The sequence below is a fragment of the Leuresthes tenuis genome, unplaced genomic scaffold (assembly GCF_036924035.1).
Source record: "Leuresthes tenuis unplaced genomic scaffold, fLeuTen1.0.hap1 SCAF_2, whole genome shotgun sequence".
Taxonomy (NCBI): domain Eukaryota; kingdom Metazoa; phylum Chordata; class Actinopteri; order Atheriniformes; family Atherinopsidae; genus Leuresthes; species Leuresthes tenuis.
The window spans coordinates 166,267-189,707 of NW_027325356.1; the positions used below are offsets into that span (position 1 = coordinate 166,267).

Genomic DNA, 23,441 nt, shown 5'->3' on the forward strand with positions numbered 1-23,441 from the left:
CAGAAATATGAACCCTGAAATGAGGGGGGGGGTATAAAAAGGGTTGGAACTGAAATGTAGGAAGATTACTTTAAAGTCTGGAATGCGAATATAATCACATCTGAATTGTTCGATTTATAATTTCTCTCTGAAGAGCGGGGGGGGCAGAAAAAGATGGTCCTCTGTCCCAAACATCATGGGGAGACTTCATGTGACCAGTATCAGGGACAAAGAGAGGAACCAGGAGTGGAACGTTGCTACCAGCCTCAACCCCCTGAGATCAGAAGCATTCAATGTCACCAAATAGTTGAAACTGTTTGAGTTTGAGCCCATCCCAAACGTCCCAGTACCAACAGTTAGAGTCCAGAGAGAGAATCCAGACTGGAAAGCAGCTGAATTTACATGAGACGACCCAAACGGGCTACATGACCAGCTTTTACACTCAAACTGGTTTCATATCAAACACAGACTCATCAATACATATCTGGATCAATACTGGTCACGTTTCATCATTCTTATTAATGAACACTGTACAGCCCAGACAGACACCAGAACCAGAACCACTCGAACGTCCGCAGCTTACCGTTAAATGGACACGTTTTCAGCTGAGATCCAGCTATAAAACACACATCATCACAAAATAAGCTCCAGCTGCTCTGTTCACCTGCAAACAGCCAATCAGCTGTAAGGAGCTGGCATCTGACCTGTGATTGGCTAAAAGTGTGGAGGTGTTTAAACGCCACTTACTGGCTCCAGGCACGATCAGCAGGTACAGACCCTCCAACGAGGCGACCACAGCGTCGTTGTAGAGGTTCTTCCAGGGGATCTTCAGCGTCAGCTTCCCTGAAACAGATGGATCGTGAGGGAGGCTGCGGCCTCGCCAGCTTTCTGGTGGTTCTGGTCACATGAACAGTACTTTGAGATGACCTCATAAAGCTCCACATTTTCACACAGCAGCTCAGATAGAACAGAGATGGTCAAATTGTTTTGCATCAGGAGGTCGCATGCAGCGTGGTTAGGATTGTAGGAAATTAAACCCGATTTTGTTTCACTTTGAGGCTTTAAAGGCTCGTGGGTCGTCGGCCCGGCCGGGTCCAATCATCTGCTCTGTGCTAGAACACTAACACTCAAAAGGAAATTACATTTCATCAAATCCAAACACTGGTACCTCGCCTGGAGTGACTGCTTCCTAATATACAGGATAATTGTGCACACTGTGCACAGCTGACGGAGGAAAAGAAGCTTCACCTGGTGCCAGCTGACTGAGGAACAGAAGCTTCACCTGGTGCCAGCTGACAGGAACAGAAGCTTCACCTGGTGCCAGCTGACTGAGGAACAGAAGCTTCACCTGGTGCCAGCTGACTGTGGAACAGAAGCTTCACCTGGTGCCAGCTGACAGGAACAGAAGCTTCACCTGGTGCCAGCTGACTGAGGAACAGAAGCTTCACCTGGTGCCAGCTGACTGTGGAACAGAAGCTTCACCTGGTGCCAGCTGACTGAGGAACAGAAGCTTCACCTGGTGCCAGCTGACTGAGGAAAAGAAGCTTCACCTGGTGCCAGCTGACTGAGGAAAAGAAGCTTCACCTGGTGCCAGCTGACTGAGGAACAGAAGCTTCACCTGGTGCCAGCTGACTGAGGAAAAGAAGCTTCACCTGGTGCCAGCTGACTGAGGAAAAGAAGCTTCACCTGGTGCCAGCTGACTGAGGAAAAGAAGCTTCACCTGGTGCCAGCTGACTGAGGAACAGAAGCTTCACCTGGTGCCAGCTGACTGAGGAAAAGAAGCTTCACCTGGTGCCAGCTGACTGAGGAAAAGAAGCTTCACCTGGTGCCAGCTGACTGAGGAAAAGAAGCTTCACCTGGTGCCAGCTGACAGGAAAAGAAGCTTCACCTGGTGCCAGCTGACTGAGGAAAAGAAGCTTCACCTGGTGCCAGCTGACTGTGGAAAAGAAGCTTCACCTGGTGCCAGCTGACTGTGGAAAAGAAGCTTCACCTGGTGCCAGCTGACTGAGGAAAAGAAGCTTCACCTGGTGCCAGCTGACTGAGGAACAGAAGCTTCACCTGGTGCCAGCTGACTGAGGAACAGAAGCTTCACCTGGTGCCAGCTGACTGAGGAAAAGAAGCTTCATCTGGTGCCAGCTGACTGAGGAAAAGAAGCTTCACCTGGTGCCAGCTGACTGAGGAAAAGAAGCTTCACCTGGTGCCAGCTGACTGGGGAAAAGAAGCTTCACCTGGTGCCAGCTGACAGGAAAAGAAGCTTCACCTGGTGCCAGCTGACTGAGGAAAAGAAGCTTCACCTGGTGCCAGCTGACTGAGGAACAGAAGCTTCACCTGGTGCCAGCTGACAGGAAAAGAAGCTTCACCTGGTGCCAGCTGACTGAGGAAAAGAAGCTTCACCTGGTGCCAGCTGACAGGAACAGAAGCTTCACCTGGTGCCAGCTGACTGAGGAACAGAAGCTTCACCTGGTGCCAGCTGACAGGAAAAGAAGCTTCATCTGGTGCCAGCTGACTGAGGAAAAGAAGCTTCACCTGGTGCCAGCTGACTGAGGAAAAGAAGCTTCACCTGGTGCCAGCTGACTGAGGAAAAGAAGCTTCACCTGGTGCCAGCTGACTGAGGAAAAGAAGCTTCACCTGGTGCCAGCTGACTGAGGAAAAGAAGCTTCACCTGGTGCCAGCTGACTGGGGAAAAGAAGCTTCACCTGGTGCCAGCTGACAGGAACAGAAGCTTCACCTGGTGCCAGCTGACAGGAACAGAAGCTTCACCTGGTGCCAGCTGACTGAGGAAAAGAAGCTTCACCTGGTGCCAGCTGACAGGAACAGAAGCTTCACCTGGTGCCAGCTGACAGGAACAGAAGCTTCACCTGGTGCCAGCTGACTGAGGAACAGAAGCTTCACCTGGTGCCAGCTGACTGAGGAAAAGAAGCTTCACCTGGTGCCAGCTGACAGGAACAGAAGCTTCACCTGGTGCCAGCTGACTGAGGAAAAGAAGCTTCACCTGGTGCCAGCTGACTGAGGAAAAGAAGCTTCACCTGGTGCCAGCTGACAGGAAAAGAAGCTTCACCTGGTGCCAGCTGACTGAGGAACAGAAGCTTCACCTGGTGCCAGCTGACAGGAAAAGAAGCTTCACCTGGTGCCAGCTGACTGAGGAAAAGAAGCTTCACCTGGTGCCAGCTGACTGAGGAAAAGAAGCTTCACCTGGTGCCAGCTGACAGGAACAGAAGCTTCACCTGGTGCCAGCTGACAGGAACAGAAGCTTCACCTGGTGCCAGCTGACTGAGGAAAAGAAGCTTCACCTGGTGCCAGCTGACTGAGGAAAAGAAGCTTCACCTGGTGCCAGCTGACTGAGGAAAAGAAGCTTCACCTGGTGCCAGCTGACAGGAACAGAAGCTTCACCTGGTGCCAGCTGACTGAGGAAAAGAAGCTTCACCTGGTGCCAGCTGACTGAGGAACAGAAGCTTCACCTGGTGCCAGCTGACAGGAACAGAAGCTTCACCTGGTGCCAGCTGACTGAGGAAAAGAAGCTTCACCTGGTGCCAGCTGACTGAGGAACAGAAGCTTCACCTGGTGCCAGCTGACAGGAACAGAAGCTTCACCTGGTGCCAGCTGACTGAGGAAAAGAAGCTTCACCTGGTGCCAGCTGACAGGAACAGAAGCTTCACCTGGTGCCAGCTGACTGAGGAAAAGAAGCTTCACCTGGTGCCAGCTGACTGAGGAAAAGAAGCTTCACCTGGTGCCAGCTGACAGGAACAGAAGCTTCACCTGGTGCCAGCTGACAGGAACAGAAGCTTCACCTGGTGCCAGCTGACTGAGGAACAGAAGCTTCACCTGGTGCCAGCTGACAGGAACAGAAGCTTCACCTGGTGCCAGCTGACAGGAACAGAAGCTTCACCTGGTGCCAGCTGACTGAGGAAAAGAAGCTTCACCTGGTGCCAGCTGACTGAGGAACAGAAGCTTCACCTGGTGCCAGCTGACTGTGGAAAAGAAGCTTCACCTGGTGCCAGCTGACAGGAACAGAAGCTTCACCTGGTGCCAGCTGACAGGAACAGAAGCTTCACCTGGTGCCAGCTGACTGAGGAACAGAAGCTTCACCTGGTGCCAGCTGACTGAGGAAAAGAAGCTTCACCTGGTGCCAGCTGACAGGAACAGAAGCTTCACCTGGTGCCAGCTGACTGAGGAAAAGAAGCTTCACCTGGTGCCAGCTGACTGAGGAACAGAAGCTTCACCTGGTGCCAGCTGACAGGAACAGAAGCTTCACCTGGTGCCAGCTGACAGGAACAGAAGCTTCACCTGGTGCCAGCTGACTGAGGAAAAGAAGCTTCACCTGGTGCCAGCTGACAGGAAAAGAAGCTTCACCTGGTGCCAGCTGACTGAGGAACAGAAGCTTCACCTGGTGCCAGCTGACTGTGGAAAAGAAGCTTCACCTGGTGCCAGCTGACTGAGGAACAGAAGCTTCACCTGGTGCCAGCTGACTGTGGAACAGAAGCTTCACCTGGTGCCAGCTGACTCACAGCCATTCTGATGTTGATTATTGTATTCAGCAGACATCATTTTACAAACTTTTTTTCACCCAGAAAATCTTGTTTGTCACGAAAAAAAGTTGACCTTTCAGTTCCCACAGCTGGAAAAAGTCCAGTGTTTGACCCCAGAAAACAGAAAGATGTCATTCATTCTGCTTTTTAATCAGAGCTTCTGCCCATGTCAGACGACACTTTCAGCACTCACCTATCTGTCCGGCCTTCACTTTGAAGGGAACGTCCAACTCGCTCTGAAACACAAACGCAAACACACGGTGAGCATCCCGTGGCGGTGATCCCTGACTGTGGGGGGGTCTCACCCTGCCCCGAGACGGCCCACAGCAAACAGGAAGTGTGGCTGCACCACTGACAGGTCATGTGATTAGTTCACAGCTATTGAGATTTAAGTTGGGACCAGACTTTTCAGAGAGACTCACCAGAGCATTTTCCTTCACCTTCAGGTTCTCCAGAACAACATTTCCTGCAGAGACACAGAAACAAACAGTCAGAACCTTGACCTGGCTCTGGTCCTAGTTCATTATCCCCCCAGAACTGCACCACAAAAATAATCAATAAAACAGTCAATAACACTTAAAAGACACCGATGTAAACTCTAAACCCTAAAGCTTATAGTTAGGGATGGCTCAGGTGAGCCTGAAACATCCCATAGTTCTGCTGCTATAGGCCCAGCCTGCTGGGGGAGCTCCCATGATGCACCTCTCCTCCCTCCATGTACAGATGACATCATTGCTGTCATTAACTTGTGTTTCTCTCTCTCAGCAGGTGTCTCTGGCCTGGTGTTACGCTGCTTGTTGTCCCCTCTTTCCTGTCCTCTCAGCCCCAGCTGGTCCAGGCAGATGGACCCTTCCTGGTTCTGATAGAGGTTTCTTCCTGGTTCTGGTTCTGATGGAGGGTTCTTCCTGGTTCTGGTAGCAAGAACCCAATATAAAGAATGGGAGTAAACTCATCATGAATTCTGACAGATGAGAGCGCATGGTGGACTTCCTGAACATTAGGGAACGACCTGATCGATCAGGACCGGTTTTCTTTTCGGTGATTTTCCAGGAGTGGCTACAGCCAGCAGCTGATTGCTGGAGAGCTCTCCTTGGGGTGTGTGAACAGGTGAGAGGAACAGAGGAATGCAGCGTGACAGGCAGCAGGTGGAAATACCCACGATGCAGCGTGTTCATGTAACACCTGAACGCAGGGTAGGGATCACCGTGAGATCTTTCAGTTATTAACTGGTTTCTGATCAACTTCTTCTTCACTGATCAATAAATTACACACACACATAAACGCCTCATGTTGATGTTTCAGAGCACGTTCTCAGTCTGTTTGACCCTGATAAAAAAGAGCAGTGTGTGGCCATGGCTGATAAGCAGCGCTTCACCTGCATTAATGCTCCGAACAGACGCCTTTTATAACCCTTTATTCTGTGACCTGACCTGAGATCAAACTGCAGCACCTGTGTAGAAGCATCAGGGTTTGTCACAGTGCCTCCATCCGGTCCGGTTACTGACGCTTCGCAAGGAAAAGGTTCTCACACCTGACCTTCTTCGGATATCAGAGGATTTAGGGACGTTTAGGTGGTCAGAGATAAAAACAACCACACTCGCACTAAGCTTTGTGGTTCTATCTTTAATTCAGGGAACATTTAAATAAATGTCAAAAAATTTAATCAACAAAACCTGACATTCATTAAGAAGATGACGCCATCACTTCCGGTTCCGTTTCGCTGTATTTTGGTGGAGGAGCGATATGATCAGCAGATAAAAGTCTACATTTCATCAGAATTCATGTTGACTTGTACTTTAAAGAGATACCGAATTAAACAATATACTCTGGTGCTCTGTATTATATCTCACAACATGTTTTATAGTACTTCTTTATGTATACAAAAAGATGAGAACTTTTAAGTGGACCGCTTCTGAACGGAGTCTGGCCTGTGTCAGTGTGTCACGGCGGTAGATGCAAGCTAGCAGCGGAGTTTACCTCCCCAGATCCCGATCTTCAGCTGAGACTTGTCCAGGTTCTCCACATAATCCCCGATGAACCTGTTGAGCAGGTCGCTGACCAGAGACTCGAAGACCATGACTGAAGTATTCCGGACCGACCCGCTGAGGGTCAACGACTCTCTGCACCTGAGTTCCGGTTTAGAGTCTCGATTAAGTCCGAGCTCGATTAGCTCTGTCTGTGTGTGCGTGCGTGTGTTATTATGGATCAGTCAGGTGAGGATGAGTCAGAAACGTAGCGCGTGTCCGTTTAAGCGACGACGTACTGCGTGCAGTTTGTGTGCGTGTTCGACACGCAATAGAGCTGTTGGATCATGAAGCAGCTTCATGGTATCTGGGTATGTGGAGTCATTTCAGGGCCGTAATGTTTGTTAATCTGAAAAAAAAAATAATAATTAAAATTGGGGAAAAAAACAAATTTGCAAACTGAAAGTCTGATTTTGAAAATTTACTTAGAAAAACAAAAAATAGTATTCAAAATAAAAATACTCTTCATATTTCGTCTATATTTCATCAACAGTTGATTCATCCATCTTCTAGAGCCTACATGTGAGTATCAACAATCACCAGTTGAACTAACATCAGTATCCTGGCTTGGTCACACTGTTGCACACCACCTCACCACAGGGGTCCCCCAAGGTTCTGTACTGGGGCCTCTTCTCTGTGCCATATACACCACCTCACTGGGCCAGATAATCTGATCACATGGCTTCTCATACCAATGTTATGCTGGCGATACCCAGCTCTATCTGTCATTCCCACCTGATGACCACACAGTCTCAGAACGAATCTCAGACCGTCTCTCTGACATATCGACATGGATGAAAGCCCATCACCTCCAACTAAACCACTCAAAAACTGAACTGAGCTCTGGAGACCCAGTCAGAGACATGAAGCTCAGGCTGTCAGGTGACAACATGTCCTCCAACAAGTGTGAAATCAAAACAGCTCAGCATGAAGACTGAAACTGTGTTTAAGGAGGACACACAAGAAATGTGTCACACTGGCACTTCCTGTCAGGAGCAGAACATCCGTTTTTGTTCCTCTTTAGTCCAGAATGCTTACAGCTGTGCCACTTCACGCCAGGGGCGTGGGGATTTTTATTTCAGCTCCCGTGGTAACCGTTCAGAGCGTGAGACGCCTCGAGCCGCGCTGCAGTCACAAGGTGTCAATTCAGTTCAGCTTTATTTATAAAGCCCAAATCACAACAAATGTCATTTTAAGGCACTTCAAAGTCAATTATAATCCAATCAAATCCAATTAATTAAATTCCAAATTAGTCCAATTCATACAGAGCCATTTAAAAAAAAGTAGCCTAGCTAAAGAAACCAACAGATTGCGCTAAAACTTCTTCAATCCCCCGTCCTGAGCTGCACGAGGCGACTGTGGAGAGAAAAAACTCCCTTTAACAGGAAGAAACCTCCATCAGAACCAGAACCAGGGAGGGTCCATCTGCCTGGACCAGCTGGGGCTGAGAGGACAGGAAAGAGGGGACAACAAGCAGCGTAACACCAGGCCAGAGACACCTGCTGAGAGAGAGAAACACAAGTTAATGACAGCAATGATGTCATCTGTACATGGAGGGAGGAGAGGTGCATCATGGGAGCTCCCCCAGCAGGCTGGGCCTATAGCAGCAGAACATGGAGGGAGGAGAGGTGCATCATGGGAGCTCCCCCAGTAGGCTGGGCCTATAGCAGCAGAACTATGGGATGTTTCAGGATCACCTGAGCCATCCCTAACTATAAGCTTTATCAGAAAGGAAAGTTTCAGCCTGATCTTAAAGGTAGAGAGGGTGTCTGCTTCCTGAAGCCAAACTGGCAGCTGGTTCCACAGAGAGGGGCCTGATAACTGAAGGCTCTGCCTCCCATTCTGCTTTTAGGGGCCTGATAACTGAAGGCTCTGCCTCCCATTCTGCTTTTAGGGGCCTGATAACTGAAGGCTCTGCCTCCCATTCTGCTTTTAGGGGCCTGATAACTGAAGGCTCTGCCTCCCATTCTGCTTTTAGGGGCCTGATAACTGAAGGCTCTGCCTCCCATTCTGCTTTTAGGGACCTGATAACTGAAGGCTCTGCCTCCCATTCTGCTTTTAGGGGCCTGATAACTGAAGGCTCTGCCTCCCATTCTGCTTTTAGGGGCCTGATAACTGAAGGCTCTGCCTCCCATTCTGCTTTTAGGGGCCTGATAACTGAAGGCTCTGCCTCCCATTCTGCTTTTAGGGGCCTGATAACTGAAGGCTCTGCCTCCCATTCTGCTTTTAGGGGCCTGATAACTGAAGGCTCTGGCTCCCATTCTGCTTTTAGGGGCCTGATAACTGAAGGCTCTGCCTCCCATTCTGCTTTTAGGGGCCTGATAACTGAAGGCTCTGCCTCCCATTCTGCTTTTAGGGGCCTGATAACTGAAGGCTCTGCCTCCCATTCTGCTTTTAGGGGCCTGATAACTGAAGGCTCTGCCTCCCATTCTGCTTTTAGGGACCTGATAACTGAAGGCTCTGCCTCCCATTCTGCTTTTAGGGGCCTGATAACTGAAGGCTCTGCCTCCCATTCTGCTTTTAGAAACTCTGGGAACCACAAGGAAACCTGCAGCCTGAGAGCAAAGTGCTCTGTTGGGGAAATATCCAACTGTGAGATCTTTAAGATGTGATGGAGCTCGGTCATTAAGAGCTTTATATGTGAGGAGAAGAATCTTAAATTCTATTCTGAATTTAACAGGGAGCCAATGAAGAGAAGCTAAAACTGGAGAAACATGATCTCTGCTGTTAGATCTCATCAGAACTCTCAGGTCATTTCTTCAGCCTGGACGACCTCTGATATCAAACAGCAGTTCTGTGGAGATGAAGGTCCAACATGTGCTGTCACACCGATGCGAATCGGCCTGTTTTGGGATTTCATGTTGACCTGAACATGTCTTGTTTTCAACAACCACCTATGTGTGATGTCACCCATCCACTGCTCACCTGTACAACCCAACCAGTTACCGTAGCAACAGTCCAGTCTGAAACATCAAGTGTGTTAGTGCGCTCTCTGTAAACACGTCTATTAAGCTCATTTCCTGCTGATTGGCTGTAATCAGGTGCCATATTAATACTGCTTTACCTGCAGCTGCAGAGCATTTCGTCTCGTTTGTGCTGAGTGCAGCTGTGATGTCATCAGCGTGTCACAGTTCAGAGAAACGTCGCCATGTTTGCAGGTGAAGGATGAGGAGGAGGAAGCAGCAGATTGACAGTAATGGAGGAAATGTAAAGAAAGCAGCTGATCTAATGTTCTCCAATCAGAGAGACAGAGAGTCATTACTGAGCACTAATGAACTCCAGGTCAGAACAGAAGAAACAGATCAGCTGACTGAACAACATGTGACTCACATACCAGCCTCACCATGAGACTCTGACCCGAAACACTGGATTTTATGTTTAATTTAACAAACAAAAAAAGCACAAGTATATTCTGTTTGCGTTCAATTTTCTGGTGTGGGGGGGTAAACACGAACTGGATCTGATTTGAACGGAATATAAAATCCTCCTACTCATTTATAAATGACTGCTTCCTGGTAAGCAGCTCTGCAGACGCATGTGATTCTGTTTGTTCTACCCTTTGGATCAGCCTCCTGCAGAATGTGAGCAGCAACCCAAAGCAGGAGCCAGTAAAGTTTCAAAGGTTCTTTAAATATGTGAAACATTTGGAAAGATGAGTTAGCTTGTTGCTGTCAGACACTCATCTGGATAAAAACAAACATACTCTGCTCCTGGCAGGAATCACCAAGTAAGAACAAAACTAAAGAGATGCAAAAGATGGACGGACTGATTCACAGGCTCACAAGCAACAACAATGATGTGGCACATGGCCGATCTGACCAGAAAGCTCTAAATGCTGGGAGGGTTGGTGAGCAGAGTGACAACAGGTGAGTGATTACCAGGAGACACGTGTGCATGAGACCAGGAGACAAGCTCAAGACACCTGAGAACATCTACGGTCAAACACAAAAAGCAAGAATCCTACAGAATGTAACGGTGAAAACTGAAACAGAACACGAGGAATAAGGCTCAAAGAAAGACAGAACAGAGACTAAACCAAGGAGCTGAGGAATAAACCAGAGCACAGACCAAGAAGAAAACCAACACACAGAAACATGGAGCAGGACAAAGTTTAAGAGTCTGCAGACTGAAGCCTCCCTGGAGCGTCTGATGACTGGAGCACACAGAATGTGTCTGTGGCTGAGAGACCCAACACAGACTGAGTGGGTCATATACGATGGACCTTCCCATGTGAGAGACTGAGTGGGTCATATACGATGGACCTTCCCATGTGAGAGACCCAACACACACTGAGTGGGTCATATACGATGGACCTTCCCATGTGAGAGACTGAGTGGGTCATATACGATGGACCTTCCCATGTGAGAGACCCAACACAGACTGAGTGGGTCATATACGATGGACCTTCTCATGTGAGAGACCCAACACACACTGAGTGGGTCATATACGATGGACCTTCCCATGTGAGAGACCCAACAACAGCTTCAGAACAGAACCTCAGGTCCAGACTCAGCAGGTCACCTCCATCTGAAGGAGAAGGGCTCTGAGGACAGTAAAGTCCACCTTCTGGTTCTGTGTTAAAGTGGAAGAATCACGTCTGAACAGAGGAGGTGTTCTCAGGTATCACCTTCCAGCTGCTACAATGCAGCCCTGACTCTGCTCCAGGAAGTTTCACAACCATTCACACCCTGGATCATGTGACCAAAACACGCTCTTTCAGACAGGTAAACAGCTCACAGGTGAAAATGACTTAAACCCCCCACACATTGGCCAGGTGGTTCCTCTGCTGCTTATCAGCTGGTACTCCCCACCATCTTGTTCAGAACTGGAGAACCTTTCAGCTGAGAGGTGAAGCGTCTTCATATCCGAGAAGCAGTCCAGCTGACCCGGTTCAGCTCTTATTCCACCTGTGACCTGGATGAATCCGACTCTATCCACACGGATCCTAACCAACAGTTCCTGCACTGTTTTATGCTCCAGAAAACCTCGTGACTGCAGGACCGAGTCCATCACATCACTGTTTGATCTAATGTGTCTGTGAGGAATAAACCAGCAGAACTGGGTACTTACTCCTCAGATTATAAGCACCGTCTCTTTCACAGAACATTTTCAGGAGATTTCCAGACAGTTCTCTACTTTGTGCATTATTCATTTAGAAACAGTGGATATTTGTGTTCATGAAACCTCACGGTAACCTAACCCCATGGCTCTGTTCTGCAGGTTAAACAGTGGCTGTAATGAGCTGTGAAACAGCTGTAAATTCAGATGTTAGTGGCTTTTTGCCCTGTGTGAGCGTTTTTTTAACTATTAAAAAGGGTTTTTAGTTCCACTCAGTTTGTAAATGAAATGATTATTAATTGGAAAGGGAAATGATCAAATGTTACACACTCTGTGTGGTCTCCCTGTTGGTGATGATGCTCCTCCCCACCCTGCTGCTCATGTGACCTCCCTCCTGTCCAGGAGTCTTTAAAAGGTCCCCAGAATGAGCTGAGGAGGACAAACCGGAGCCCCAGAGATAGGTGAGTCACCTCTTCCTTCATCTCTGTTAATCACAGACTTTGGTCTGACTGCTGAGATTTCCGACGCTTTGTGTTTCTGATGATGAATTCATTCCACTTCTCTGTTGATTGTTCATTCAGGCAGAGACGGACTCACATATTCAGACGGATCATTAATTCCACAACTTTTAATGTCTGTGGGTTGAATTGTAAAAAGAATTAATCTAGGATCATTTTTTAAGCCAAAGTAAAGTCTTTGCTGAAGTTTCCATTTGCTGTTATTGACTGAGCAGAACTCAAAAGAGAAGAACATCACTGCCCCCCCCCTTCTTTAGTTTAGAAACCTGTTGGATGGCGGGTGCTCTGGCGTGGAAACGCTCAGACGACTCGTATTCATCCTGCAAGTTATAAAGCGTACCTGAAAGCTGTTTAAGGTGGAGGCAGATGGACCCTTCCTGGTTCTGGTTCTGATGGAGGTTTCTTCCTGTTAAAAGGGAGTTTTTTCCTTCCTTGTGCAGCTCAGGACTGGATCGAACCGCTGGTGGCTTTACAAACTGACTAATCTAATTCTAATGAACTGGACTGACCTGGGCTGCATCTTTAAAGTGCTCGGAGATGACTTTTGTTGGGTAATAAAACTCTGTGAACAACCTTGTTCCTCTTTCAGAGGCTGTTGTTGGAGCAGCCGAGGATTGTGGGAGTTGCAGTGCGGATTGTTCTCCTCTCTGACAGCAGGATGTTCGGCTGGGTTCTGCTCTGTTGTTGGTCCCTCAGTCTGCTGCGGCTCTCCTCCTCCCTTGTTCATGGAAACATAGAACTGGACGAGGGTCCGGTCTCCGGCCGCCACACCGACACCGCCTACCTTTCGGACCTCGGTCAGTAACACCAACCAATCCAAGAGGTCCTCAGTCGGCTGACAGATTTCATTAGACTGTCAGAGACACTGAGTTAAGGTTTGATAATGAAGATGGAAAACATGAACTTATCTTCTACTTTACTGAATGACAGAATGAAACAAACCAAACAGGTGAAAGTACGTCTGCATGTTTATATGAAGTGAGTCCAAGTCTGAGGGAGTCCTCTTAACTTATTGATCAGCTGAGTTTATTACAAACAATCAATGTTCCATCTGTTCTGTCAACGCGGGAACCTTCTTCAGACAGACACAGTTTGATTAGCTAAAAATAAACTGAATTAAAACTTTTCATCAGTTCAGTTCTTGTCGTTGCTCTGGGACCAGAACAGAATGAGCTCCGTCTCAGTCCAACTTGAGAACCGACCCGTAAGTCTAATTGAAGAGGGAAAAATGTAATTCAGCAGCTTCAGCAGCAGCTTCAGCAGCAGTGAGTGTAAAACTGAGTGAACCCCTGATCCAGCAGCTTCAGCAGCAGTGAGTGTAAAACTAAGTGAACCCCTGATCCAGCAGCTTCAGCAGCAGTGAGTGTAAAACTAAGTGAACCCCTGATCCAGCAGCTTCAGCAGCAGTGAGTGAGAAACTAAGTGAACCCCTGATCCAGCAGCTTCAGCAGCAGAGAGCTGCAGTGATGGTTTCCTGTGGGACGTTATCAGTCTCTCTCCTGGTTCTGGAGGAATCTCGGCCCTCTTCTCTCCAGCGCTGCTTCAGCTCATTGAGGTTTGCAGCTTTGGTTTCTGCACAGCTCTCTTAAGGTCCCACCACAGCATTTCAGTCAGGCTGAGGTCTGGACTCTGACTGGACCATTGCAACACCTTGATTCTGTTCTTTTTCCCACATTCTGCTGTAGATCTGCTGCTGTGTTTGGGATCTTTGTCCTGTTGATGAGCCAGTTTCAGCCCAGCTTTAGCTGTGGGACAGATGGCCTCACATCTGACTCTAGAATACTTTGGTATCCAGAGGAGTTCATGGTGGACTCAATGACTGCAAGGTGCCCAGGTCCTGTGGCTGCAGAACCAGCCCAGATCATCAGCCCTCCACCACCGTGCTTGACAGCTGGTATGAGGTGTTTGTGCTGATCTGCTGTGTTTGGTTTCCTCCAAACGTGCTGCTGTGCATTAGGACCAAACATCTCCACTTTGCTCTGGTCTGTCCAAAGGACATTGTTCCAGAAGTCTTGAGCTTTGTTCAGATGCAGCTTTGCAAACCTAAGCTGTGCTGCCATGTTCTTTTTAGAGAGAAGAGGCTTTCTCCTGCAGCCCTTCCAAACAAGCCATCCTTGTTCAGTCTTTTTCTAACTGTGCTGTCATGACCTTTAACCTTTAACATGCTAACTGAGGCCTGTAGAGTCTGAGATGTAGCTCTCTGCTTCTTCACCTTGGGGTGACCTTTAACCTTTAACATGCTAACTGAGGCCTGTAGAGTCTGAGATGTAGCTCTGGGCTTTTTCACCTTGGGGTGAACTTTAACCTTTAGCATGCTAACTGAGGCCTGTAGAGTCTGAGATGTAGCTCTGGGCTTCTTCACCTTGGGGTGACCTTTAACCTTTAACATGCTAACTGAGGCCTGTAGAGTCTGAGATGTAGCTCTGGGCTTTTTCACCTTGGGGTGACCTTTAACCTTTAACATGCTAACTGAGGCCTGGAGAGTCTGAGATGTAGCTCTGGGCTTTTTCACCTTGGGGTGACCTTTAACCTTTAACATGCTAACTGAGGCCTGTAGAGTCTGAGATGTATGACCTTTGACCTTTAACATGCTAACTGAGGCCTGGAGAGTCTGAGATGTAGCTCTGGGCTTTTTCACCTTGGGGTGACCTTTAACCTTTAGCATGCTAACTGAGGCCTGTAGAGTCTGAGATGTAGCTCTGGGCTTCTTCACCTTGGGGTGACCTTTAACCTTTAGCATGCTAACTGAGGCCTGTAGAGTCTGAGATGTAGCTCTGGGCTTCTTCACCTTGGGGTGACCTTGCTGGGACGTCCACTCCTGGGAAGATTGACAGCTGTCCTGAATGTTTTCCACTTGTGAATAATCTTTCTCTCTGTAGAATGATGGACTCCAGATAGTTTGGAAATGGCCTTATAACCCTTCCCAGACTGATGGGCAGCAGCAGCTGCTTCTCTGAGATCATTGCTGGTGTCTTTCCTCCTTGGCATCGTGTTAAACTGACAGAACTCCTGCTTTTATAGAGCTGCTCACACTGACTGAGGATCAGTTAATCAGAGCATTGATCAGTGAATCAGAGCATTGATCAGTTAATCAGAGCATTGATCAGTTAATCAGAGCATTGGTCAGTTAATCAGAGCATTGATCAGTTAATCAGAGCATTGATCAGCAGCTCCTGGCTGCTTCTTACCCTCTTAGATCCTGTGGAAGCAGGAAGGGTTCACTTAGTTTTTCATTCACTGCTTCTGTGTTTTATCTCAGTTTTTGTTCAATAAATAATGACAGTAATTCATCATTTGTTGTTCACCTGAGGTTGGATTTATTGAGTTTTAACACCTGCTGAGGAGCAGGATGGTGTGTTTATGTCCTGATAATAAAACATAAGAAGTCTTTTGGACTTTGTAGCCCTCGTGACTTTGATTCACCACAGATTATTCTTTTCAGGAACAAAGGTTGAGTATGAAAATTGTTCAGGTAAACAATGGGGGGCTGCTTTCTTCTTCTGTTCTGCAGAAAGAAGTCATGCCACCCTCTCTGTGCAGGACCCCGCCCTCCTGCCCGTGGACTCTGTGGAGGATCACTTCTTGATGGACACAGGGTCCTACGATGAGGTGCAGTATCCTGACCTGTTTTTTAAGCCTGTGGCCTGCTTGAGTTCACCTGTTTCTGTCCTGCAGGACTCGTCGGCCACCCTGCAGCTGCAGGGCCGTGCCATGCGCTCGTCTCGCCGCTGCATCCCTCATAAGCAGTCCTGTCTCGGGTACCCGCTGCCCTGTTGCGACCCCTGTGACACCTGCTACTGCCGCTTCTTCAATGCTATCTGCTACTGCCGCCGCGTCGGCCACACCTGCCCGCCCAGACGCACCTGACACCCAACCTGCTTCTGTGATGCCAAACGTGGATGGAAGCAAGTCGATAATGCTTTTTCAGTGTGATTAATTATGTGTGTTTATGTGAAATAAACAATTATTGATAAAAGTGTTCAGACTTTAAAAGAGATTTTACCCAAAGACCAGGTGTTGCTGTGAAAATGAGCTGGTGTTATTTCAGGCTGGCTGCTCCAAAGAGCATTTTGACACCAAACTCTGCACTGTGTATAGAAAATGATTGACAGACAGCTGGCTTGTCTCTTCATGTCGATATTTATTATCTGAGTGGGAACACAGTACGTACAAGTCAGAAATACAGTTAATTCACTCGCACCATAAAGCAACCAGAGGTGTCTTTTAGCATCAGGGGTTGCTCGCCTGCAATCGTAATGAATGCATTTTACCAATATTTGGACAGTAAAACTGAAAAAGGACAACCAACCCACTCTATAGATTCCTGAGCAGCAGTTCAATATGATATCCAGCACACAACCTTTGTTCAGGGTGCGCCTCTTGATAACCTACCTCGGGCACATCTTTCATCAACTGGCAAAGTTTTAGAGCTGCCCGCAGCATTTCTTTACTCCTGAGAGAGGGCACCCCAGAGCCAGCAAATCTTCACAGAAAACACACACAAAAGGAGAAGAGTGGATTTAAAGACCACACAAACCCTGTTCCACTGGTCAGTGATGGACCAGACATACGGAATGAGTCAGGACACCTGTTTCCCTTTGTCTCCAGTGTTCAAGCTAAGCTAACAGCAACACACAGTTGATGCTCTGGTTTCACTGAACCGGTAAAAATGAAAGCAGAGGAGAGGCTCCTGCCAGTATCAGTGTGATGAAGATGAGAGAAGAAGAAGACTGGTGGGACAAACAACTCCGACATATCATGTGAGTTTCTGAGTTTTATTAAGTTTCACATTAGAATAGACACATTCTGTTGGACGTGCTCAGTTGGCAGCGATGGTCTGGTCGATCCAGCCACGCAGCTCTGTGACACGGGCGTACACGCCGGGCATGGTGGGGGTGCAGGTGCCACTGCCCCAGGACACGATACCCACCAGAGTCCAGGCTCCGGCCTTCTCACAGACAAGGGGACCACCGGAGTCACCCTGAAAGCACAACGCATCAACTGTGAGGTAACAGAAGAGACAGAGAGAATCAACCAGCTCCATGAGGTCCAGCTGATGGAGAAATTACCCACCATGCATGAGGAGGCCCCGGAGGCTCCGGCGCAGATCATCAGGTCGGTGATCCTACTGCCCCAATATTTACGGCAGTCGGTGTTGGTCAGGATGGGCAGCGAGGCCTGCTGCAGCAGGGCGGGGGTGTTAGGGGCTATAACACACACAGACACAGACACAGTTTAAAATAAACCAACAGTATTTACTGTTGGTCTCTAATGATCAATAACAGGATCAATAACAGGAATTGATAGCAGGATAACGGGATCAATAGTAGAATCAATAACAAGATCAAGAAAAGGATCGATAACAGGATCGATAACAGAACTGATAGCTAGATCGATAACTAATTTGGCCTCAGTCAGCATGCTTGACCTGAACCAATAAGCGCCTTCGTGCTCTCTGATTGGCCGGCGCTCTTACCATTGTAGCGGGTCAGACCCCAGCCGGAGGTCACGCACCTCATGCCCCCGGGGAAGCTGTCGCTGCTCTCAGCCAAACACACAGGAGAGACGCGCATGCCCAGCTGGGCAGGACTGGCCAGCCTGATGAGCAGCACATCGTTGTTGATGGTGTAGCTGTTGTAGTACGGGTGCTTGAACACCTGGCAGGAAGTGACATCATTAGGACCGGCGGACAAACAGGAAGTCAGTGTGAGGTGATGAGGAGTTGCCGCTCACCTTGCCGACCCTCATCACCTGGATGCCCTCAGCGTTGGATTCACGGTCATGTTCTCCGAGGATCACACGGTGGGAGGTCCTGCTCGCAGGAAGAACAATGACATCACTTCCTGTTCTACCTGCGGATATGAGGACAGGTGGAACGGACTCACCTGACGTTGCAGTGAGCAGCGGTCACCACCCAGTTCTCATTGATGAGAGATCCTCCACAGAAGTGGAAGCCGGTGTAATCCTGAAACAACAACAACACTAAATCCCAGCGCAGCACACCTCCGTTCGTTCGTTTGTGAGACTGTTTACCTGCAGAGACACCTGCCAGGGCCAGGAGTGAGGCACTGCCTCCTCGCCGTTTACGATACGAGAGTATCCAGTGACGACGGGGGGGATGGCAGGAGTGCCGCAGCCTGGTGACATCATTGTTACATCATTATCAACAACAAACAGAAACAGTCTGAGAAGCTGATCTGCTTCCCTCAGCTGATTCTGGACTTAATCAATTAATCAATAAAGAACCCAAATTCTGTAAATATTCCCAACATGTGTCGGGGCTGAGTGTGCTGTTGCTCACCATAGGCGGCGCCGGCGAAAGCAAGGCAGGACAGGATCCACAAGAAGGCCATGGCTCGATGATGTCCGCTGGGTCGGGTTGAGCAGATTTTATACAGGCAGCTGCGACGGGATTGGACAGCTCCGGGAACACCTTATCAGAGGATGCTGGGAGTTTGGACAGGTGCTGCTGGGTTTCCACTGGAGGGGGCGGAGCCTGGGGCTCAGGCAGCTGATGGCTTCATTGTCCATTAGCTGATCGATGCAGTCACACTGTGCCCAAAGTTACTTATTATACAATTATACAGCAGTAATATGTAGCATTATATTGACTCAAAATCTGTTTAAATAGTCATAACCTGACATGTCCGGCCTCCTGAACCGATATGTAGAGCGGTTGAGTTTCTGTACCCCAACCTTCACTTTCGAGGGTCCTTCACACGTCTCTCCCCTTTTGCTGTTGTTCTCCTTGGGAGAGGTACTGGGTTAGCCTCTGTTAAAGTGCTTTTGTAAGTTTACTTGCTGGCTTAAACTTATTGTGTAGTACGCTAACATATTTCTGTCATTTAGGAGCTCAGGTTGATCTCGACTGACCGGAGGATTTTGTTGTTATTTACACCTTTTGTCAGAATAAACAGAGATGGCCTCCAAACACATCCTGGCCTGTTCATCAAAACGCAGACAACAGGAGAAACTAAGCGGTTACACGAAGGAGTCAAGATGAATTAGTCTGATACGGGACAAATGCCTCAGATTAACCAGTTAACAGATCAAACTGATCTGTTCTGGCTGGAACAGGACAGGAAGGGTTACACTGATCAGGTTATTGATCATGCAGCTGTGTGTTTCACAGCATCACTGTTTATCATCAACAGGTCGACCTTGACTTTTCAAATGTGTGTGTGTTTGTTTAACAACTCCACGTGCACGTTGTTCTGAAAGCGTCCCGCAGCAGCAGGGCGGGTTTGAGCGTGCACGTTTTCTGTTACCAGCGATAAGAGAATCAACCTGCAGCATCATCTGATGCAACAGTTTCGACCAGGTGAGGGAGCCTCAGTGCTGCCAGGCTGAAAGTATCGCAGTACTCCTTCATTTTCTCCACCTCTGAACTTCTGCTCAGCCCAGCCTCACAACATTAAACCTTGTCGACAGGCTTCTTTATACAAACATTACTGGATATAGTAAAAGTATTTTTGATGTCTATGATCCAGTAATAACTCAATCATAAATGCTTTCTATCATGTCAGGAGTTTAATAAAGACCTGAGAAAAATGGATACTGACAGTGTTTCTGAATGATCTCACCTGGTTAGTTCTGCTCACCTTATTGGGCAACATCAGCAGCATGGTGCGAACGTTAGTTTCACTGAGATCAATATGTAATAAAGTTCATGACAAGTTAAAGCTGGAACAGGAACTGTAACAGTTCAGTAAAGGAGGAGGATCACAGAGCTGGTTAGAGCTCAGCTTTAAGACTATCCGGGCAGACAGAGACTGCAGACAGAGCGCTAACAGTAAAGGAGGAGGATCACAGAGCTGGTTAACAACAGATAGTGGAATCCTGGACCTGGCTGCAGGAACAACTCTAACAGCTCTCTGCTCAGCTTTAAGACTATCCGGGCAGACAGAGACTGCAGACAGAGCGCTAACAGTAAAGGAGGAGGATCACAGAGCTGGTTAACAACAGATGGTGGAATCCTGGACCTGGCTGCAGGAACAGCTCTAACAGCTCTCTGCTCAGCTTTAAGACTATCCGGGCAGACAGAGACTGCAGACAGAGCGCTAACAGTAAAGGAGGAGGATCACAGAGCTGGTTAACAACAGATGGTGGAATCCTGGACCTGGCTGCAGGAACAGCTCTAACAGCTCTCTGCTCAGCTTTAAGACTATCCGGGCAGAGAGACTGCAGACAGAGCGCTAACAGTAAAGGAGGAGGATCACAGAGCTGGTTAACAACAGATGGTGGAATCCTGGACCTGGCTGCAGGAACAACTCTAACAGCTCTCTGCTCAGCTTTAAGACTATCCGGGCAGACAGAGACTGCAGACAGAGCGCTAACAGTAAAGGAGGAGGATCACAGAGCTGGTTAACAACAGATGGTGGAATCCTGGACCTGGCTGCAGGAACAACTCTAACAGCTCTCTGCTCAGCTTTAAGACTATCCGGGCAGACAGAGACTGCAGACAGAGCGCTAACAGTAAAGGAGGAGGATCACAGAGCTGGTTAACAACAGATGGTGGAATCCTGGACCTGGCTGCAGGAACAACTCTAACAGCTCTCTGCTCAGCTTTAAGACTATCCGGGCAGACAGAGACTGCAGACAGAGCGCTAACAGTAAAGGAGGAGGATCACAGAGCTGGTTAACAACAGATGGTGGAATCCTGGAGCGTCTCTGCAGCCCAGATTTTGAACTGCTGGCTGTGAGTTTCTGTCTTAGTTCACCTGAGTTACCTGCTGACGCTGTGTGTGACATCATCAGCCGAGTTGTTGCTAAGCAACAGAAACAGCAGCCCAACCCACTGATGGAGACCTCTGAAGGTTTCTACCTTCCTCTCTGCTACACTTTTATTTTATTTTGTTCTCTGTAACAACAGCTGATCTTTAATAATAATTAATTCTGCAGATATATAACAATTTAACAGAACTGAACTAAATTGACCTTCAATCATTTCAGCTGAAATTAATTTAATTAAGTCTAAAATCAACTGAATTGAAACAAAAAAAATTAAATTATTAAAACTGATTTTAGTAAACTGAACTAAACCTATCCGAATTAAATCGAATTGAATTGAGCTGAATTTAATTTAATTTTCATTTAATTTGATTTAAATTGATTTAATTTAACTGACCTGTATTGAACTGAAATTTCATTAAACTGAACTGAAATTAAAGGATTATTAACTGTCATAAACAGGGAAATACACAAACTTTCTCTTCCGCTTTGACCCGACACACACATGAACACACATGAACACACATGAACACACATGAACACACATGAACAGACATGAACACACATGAACACACACATGAACACACACATGAACACACATGAACAGACATGAACACACATGAACACACACATGAACACACACATGAACACACATGAACACACATGAACACACATGAACACACACATGAACACACACATGAACACACATGAACACACATGAACACACATGAACACACATGAACAGACATGAACACACACATGAACACACATGAACACACATGAACAGACATGAACACACACATGAACAGACATGAACACACATGAACACACACATGAACACACACATGAACACACATGAACACACATGAACACACACATGAACACACATGAACACACATGAACACACATGAACACACACATGAACACACACATGAACACACATGAACACACATGAACACACATGAACACACATGAACACACACATGAACAGACATGAACACACACATGAACACACATGAACACACATGAACACACATGAACAGACATGAACACACACATGAACAGACATGAACACACATGAACACACACATGAACACACACATGAACACACATGAACACACATGAACACACACATACACACACATGAACACACACATGAACACACACATGAACACACATGAACACACATGAACACACATGAACACACATGAACACACACATGAACAGACATGAACACACATGAACACACATGAACACACACATACACACACATGAACAAACACATGAACACACATGAACACACATGAACACACATGAACACACATGAACACACATGAACACACATGAACACACATGAACAGACATGAACACACACATGAACAGACATGAACACACATGAACACACATGAACAGACATGAACACACACATGAACAGACATGAACACACACATGAACACACATGAACACACATGAACACACATGAACACACACATGAACAGACATGAACACACATGAACAGACATGAACACACACATGAACAGACATGAACACACATGAACACACATGAACACACATGAACAGACATGAACACACACATGAACAGACATGAACACACATGAACACACACATGAACACACACATGAACACACATGAACACACATGAACACACATGAACACACACATGAACACACACATGAACACACATGAACACACATGAACACACATGAACACACACATACACACACATGAACACACACATGAACACACACATGAACACACACATGAACACACACATGAACAAACACATGAACACACATGAACACACACATACACACACATGAACACACACATGAACACACACATGAACACACACATGAACACACACATGAACAAACACATGAACACACATGAACACACACATGAACACACATGAACACACACATGAACAGACATGAACACACATGAACACACATGAACAGACATGAACACACATGAACACACATGAACACACATGAACAGACATGAACACACACATGAACAGACATGAACACACATGAACACACACATGAACACACACATGAACACACATGAACACACATGAACACACATGAACACACACATACACACACATGAACACACACATGAACACACACATGAACACACATGAACACACATGAACACACATGAACACACATGAACACACATGAACACACATGAACACACACATGAACACACACATGAACACACATGAACACACATGAACACACACATGAACAGACATGAACACACATGAACACACACATGAACACACACATGAACACACATGAACACACATGAACAAACACATGAACACACATGAACACACACATGAACAGACATGAACACACATGAACACACATGAACACACATGAACACACATGAACACACATGAACAAACACATGAACACACATGAACACACATGAACACACATGAACACACATGAACACACACATGAACACACATGAACACACATGAACACACACATACACACACATGAACAAACACATGAACACACATGAACACACATGAACACACATGAACACACATGAACACACATGAACACACA

At 47.2% G+C, this 23,441-nt stretch overlaps 3 protein-coding genes across 5 annotated transcripts in view; 1 reads left to right on the top strand and 2 right to left on the bottom strand.

Annotated features, from left to right (window-relative positions):
• vps13c (vacuolar protein sorting 13 homolog C) overlaps positions 1-6,686 on the bottom strand; it is a 112,583-nt gene extending 105,897 nt beyond the window's left edge. The window contains exons 1-5 of one of the 2 annotated variants that reach the window (XM_072379776.1): positions 6,483-6,686; positions 4,928-4,971; positions 4,699-4,741; positions 727-822; positions 563-595 (exon numbers count right to left, since the gene is read on the bottom strand). In XM_072379776.1, the coding sequence (XP_072235877.1) occupies positions 563-595; positions 727-822; positions 4,699-4,741; positions 4,928-4,971; positions 6,483-6,582 (316 nt within the window). In that variant the 5' untranslated portion in view covers positions 6,583-6,686. The remainder of the gene's footprint in view (positions 1-562; positions 596-726; positions 823-4,698; positions 4,742-4,927; positions 4,972-6,482) is intronic. The other variant, XM_072379777.1, reaches the window with a different exon arrangement.
• Positions 6,687-12,698: 6,012 nt separating this feature from the next.
• On the top strand, positions 12,699-16,027 carry agrp (agouti related neuropeptide). Of its 2 annotated transcripts, XM_072381162.1 has the most exons (3): positions 12,699-12,902; positions 15,617-15,714; positions 15,781-16,027. In XM_072381162.1, exons 1-3 carry the CDS (start codon positions 12,764-12,766, stop codon positions 15,970-15,972), a joined length of 429 nt encoding a protein of 142 aa, XP_072237263.1. In that variant the 5' UTR covers positions 12,699-12,763; the 3' UTR covers positions 15,973-16,027. The 2 variants fall into 2 exon arrangements, with proteins under 2 accessions (XP_072237263.1, XP_072237262.1); XM_072381161.1 differs by having other exon boundaries at positions 15,617-16,027.
• An 839-nt stretch (positions 16,028-16,866) lies between these two features.
• On the bottom strand, positions 16,867-18,491 carry LOC140301377 (chymotrypsin A-like). Its single transcript, XM_072379774.1, has 7 exons — positions 18,407-18,491; positions 18,139-18,242; positions 17,991-18,070; positions 17,839-17,917; positions 17,582-17,762; positions 17,179-17,312; positions 16,867-17,086 (listed from the first exon to the last, which is right to left on the bottom strand). The coding sequence occupies exons 1-7, from the start codon at positions 18,456-18,458 to the stop codon at positions 16,925-16,927; spliced, it is 792 nt and encodes a 263-aa protein (XP_072235875.1). The 5' UTR covers positions 18,459-18,491; the 3' UTR covers positions 16,867-16,924.
• Between the last annotated feature and the right edge of the window lie 4,950 nt (positions 18,492-23,441).

Excerpts from the sequence above, each read along its gene's own strand:
- agrp (XM_072381161.1), top strand. The coding sequence starts at position 12,764 with ATGTTCGGCTGGGTTCTGCTCTGTTGTTGGTCCCTCAGTCTGCTGCGG. Across the intron at positions 12,903-15,616 it reads CGCCTACCTTTCGGACCTCG|AAAGAAGTCATGCCACCCTC; the intron begins GTCAGTAACACC and ends TCTGTTCTGCAG.
- LOC140301377 (XM_072379774.1), bottom strand. The coding sequence starts at position 18,458 with ATGGCCTTCTTGTGGATCCTGTCCTGCCTTGCTTTCGCCGGCGCCGCC. Across the intron at positions 18,243-18,406 it reads TTTCGCCGGCGCCGCCTATG|GCTGCGGCACTCCTGCCATC; the intron begins GTGAGCAACAGC and ends TGATGTCACCAG. Across the intron at positions 17,918-17,990 it reads GCTGCTCACTGCAACGTCAG|GACCTCCCACCGTGTGATCC; the intron begins GTGAGTCCGTTC and ends TCCTGCGAGCAG.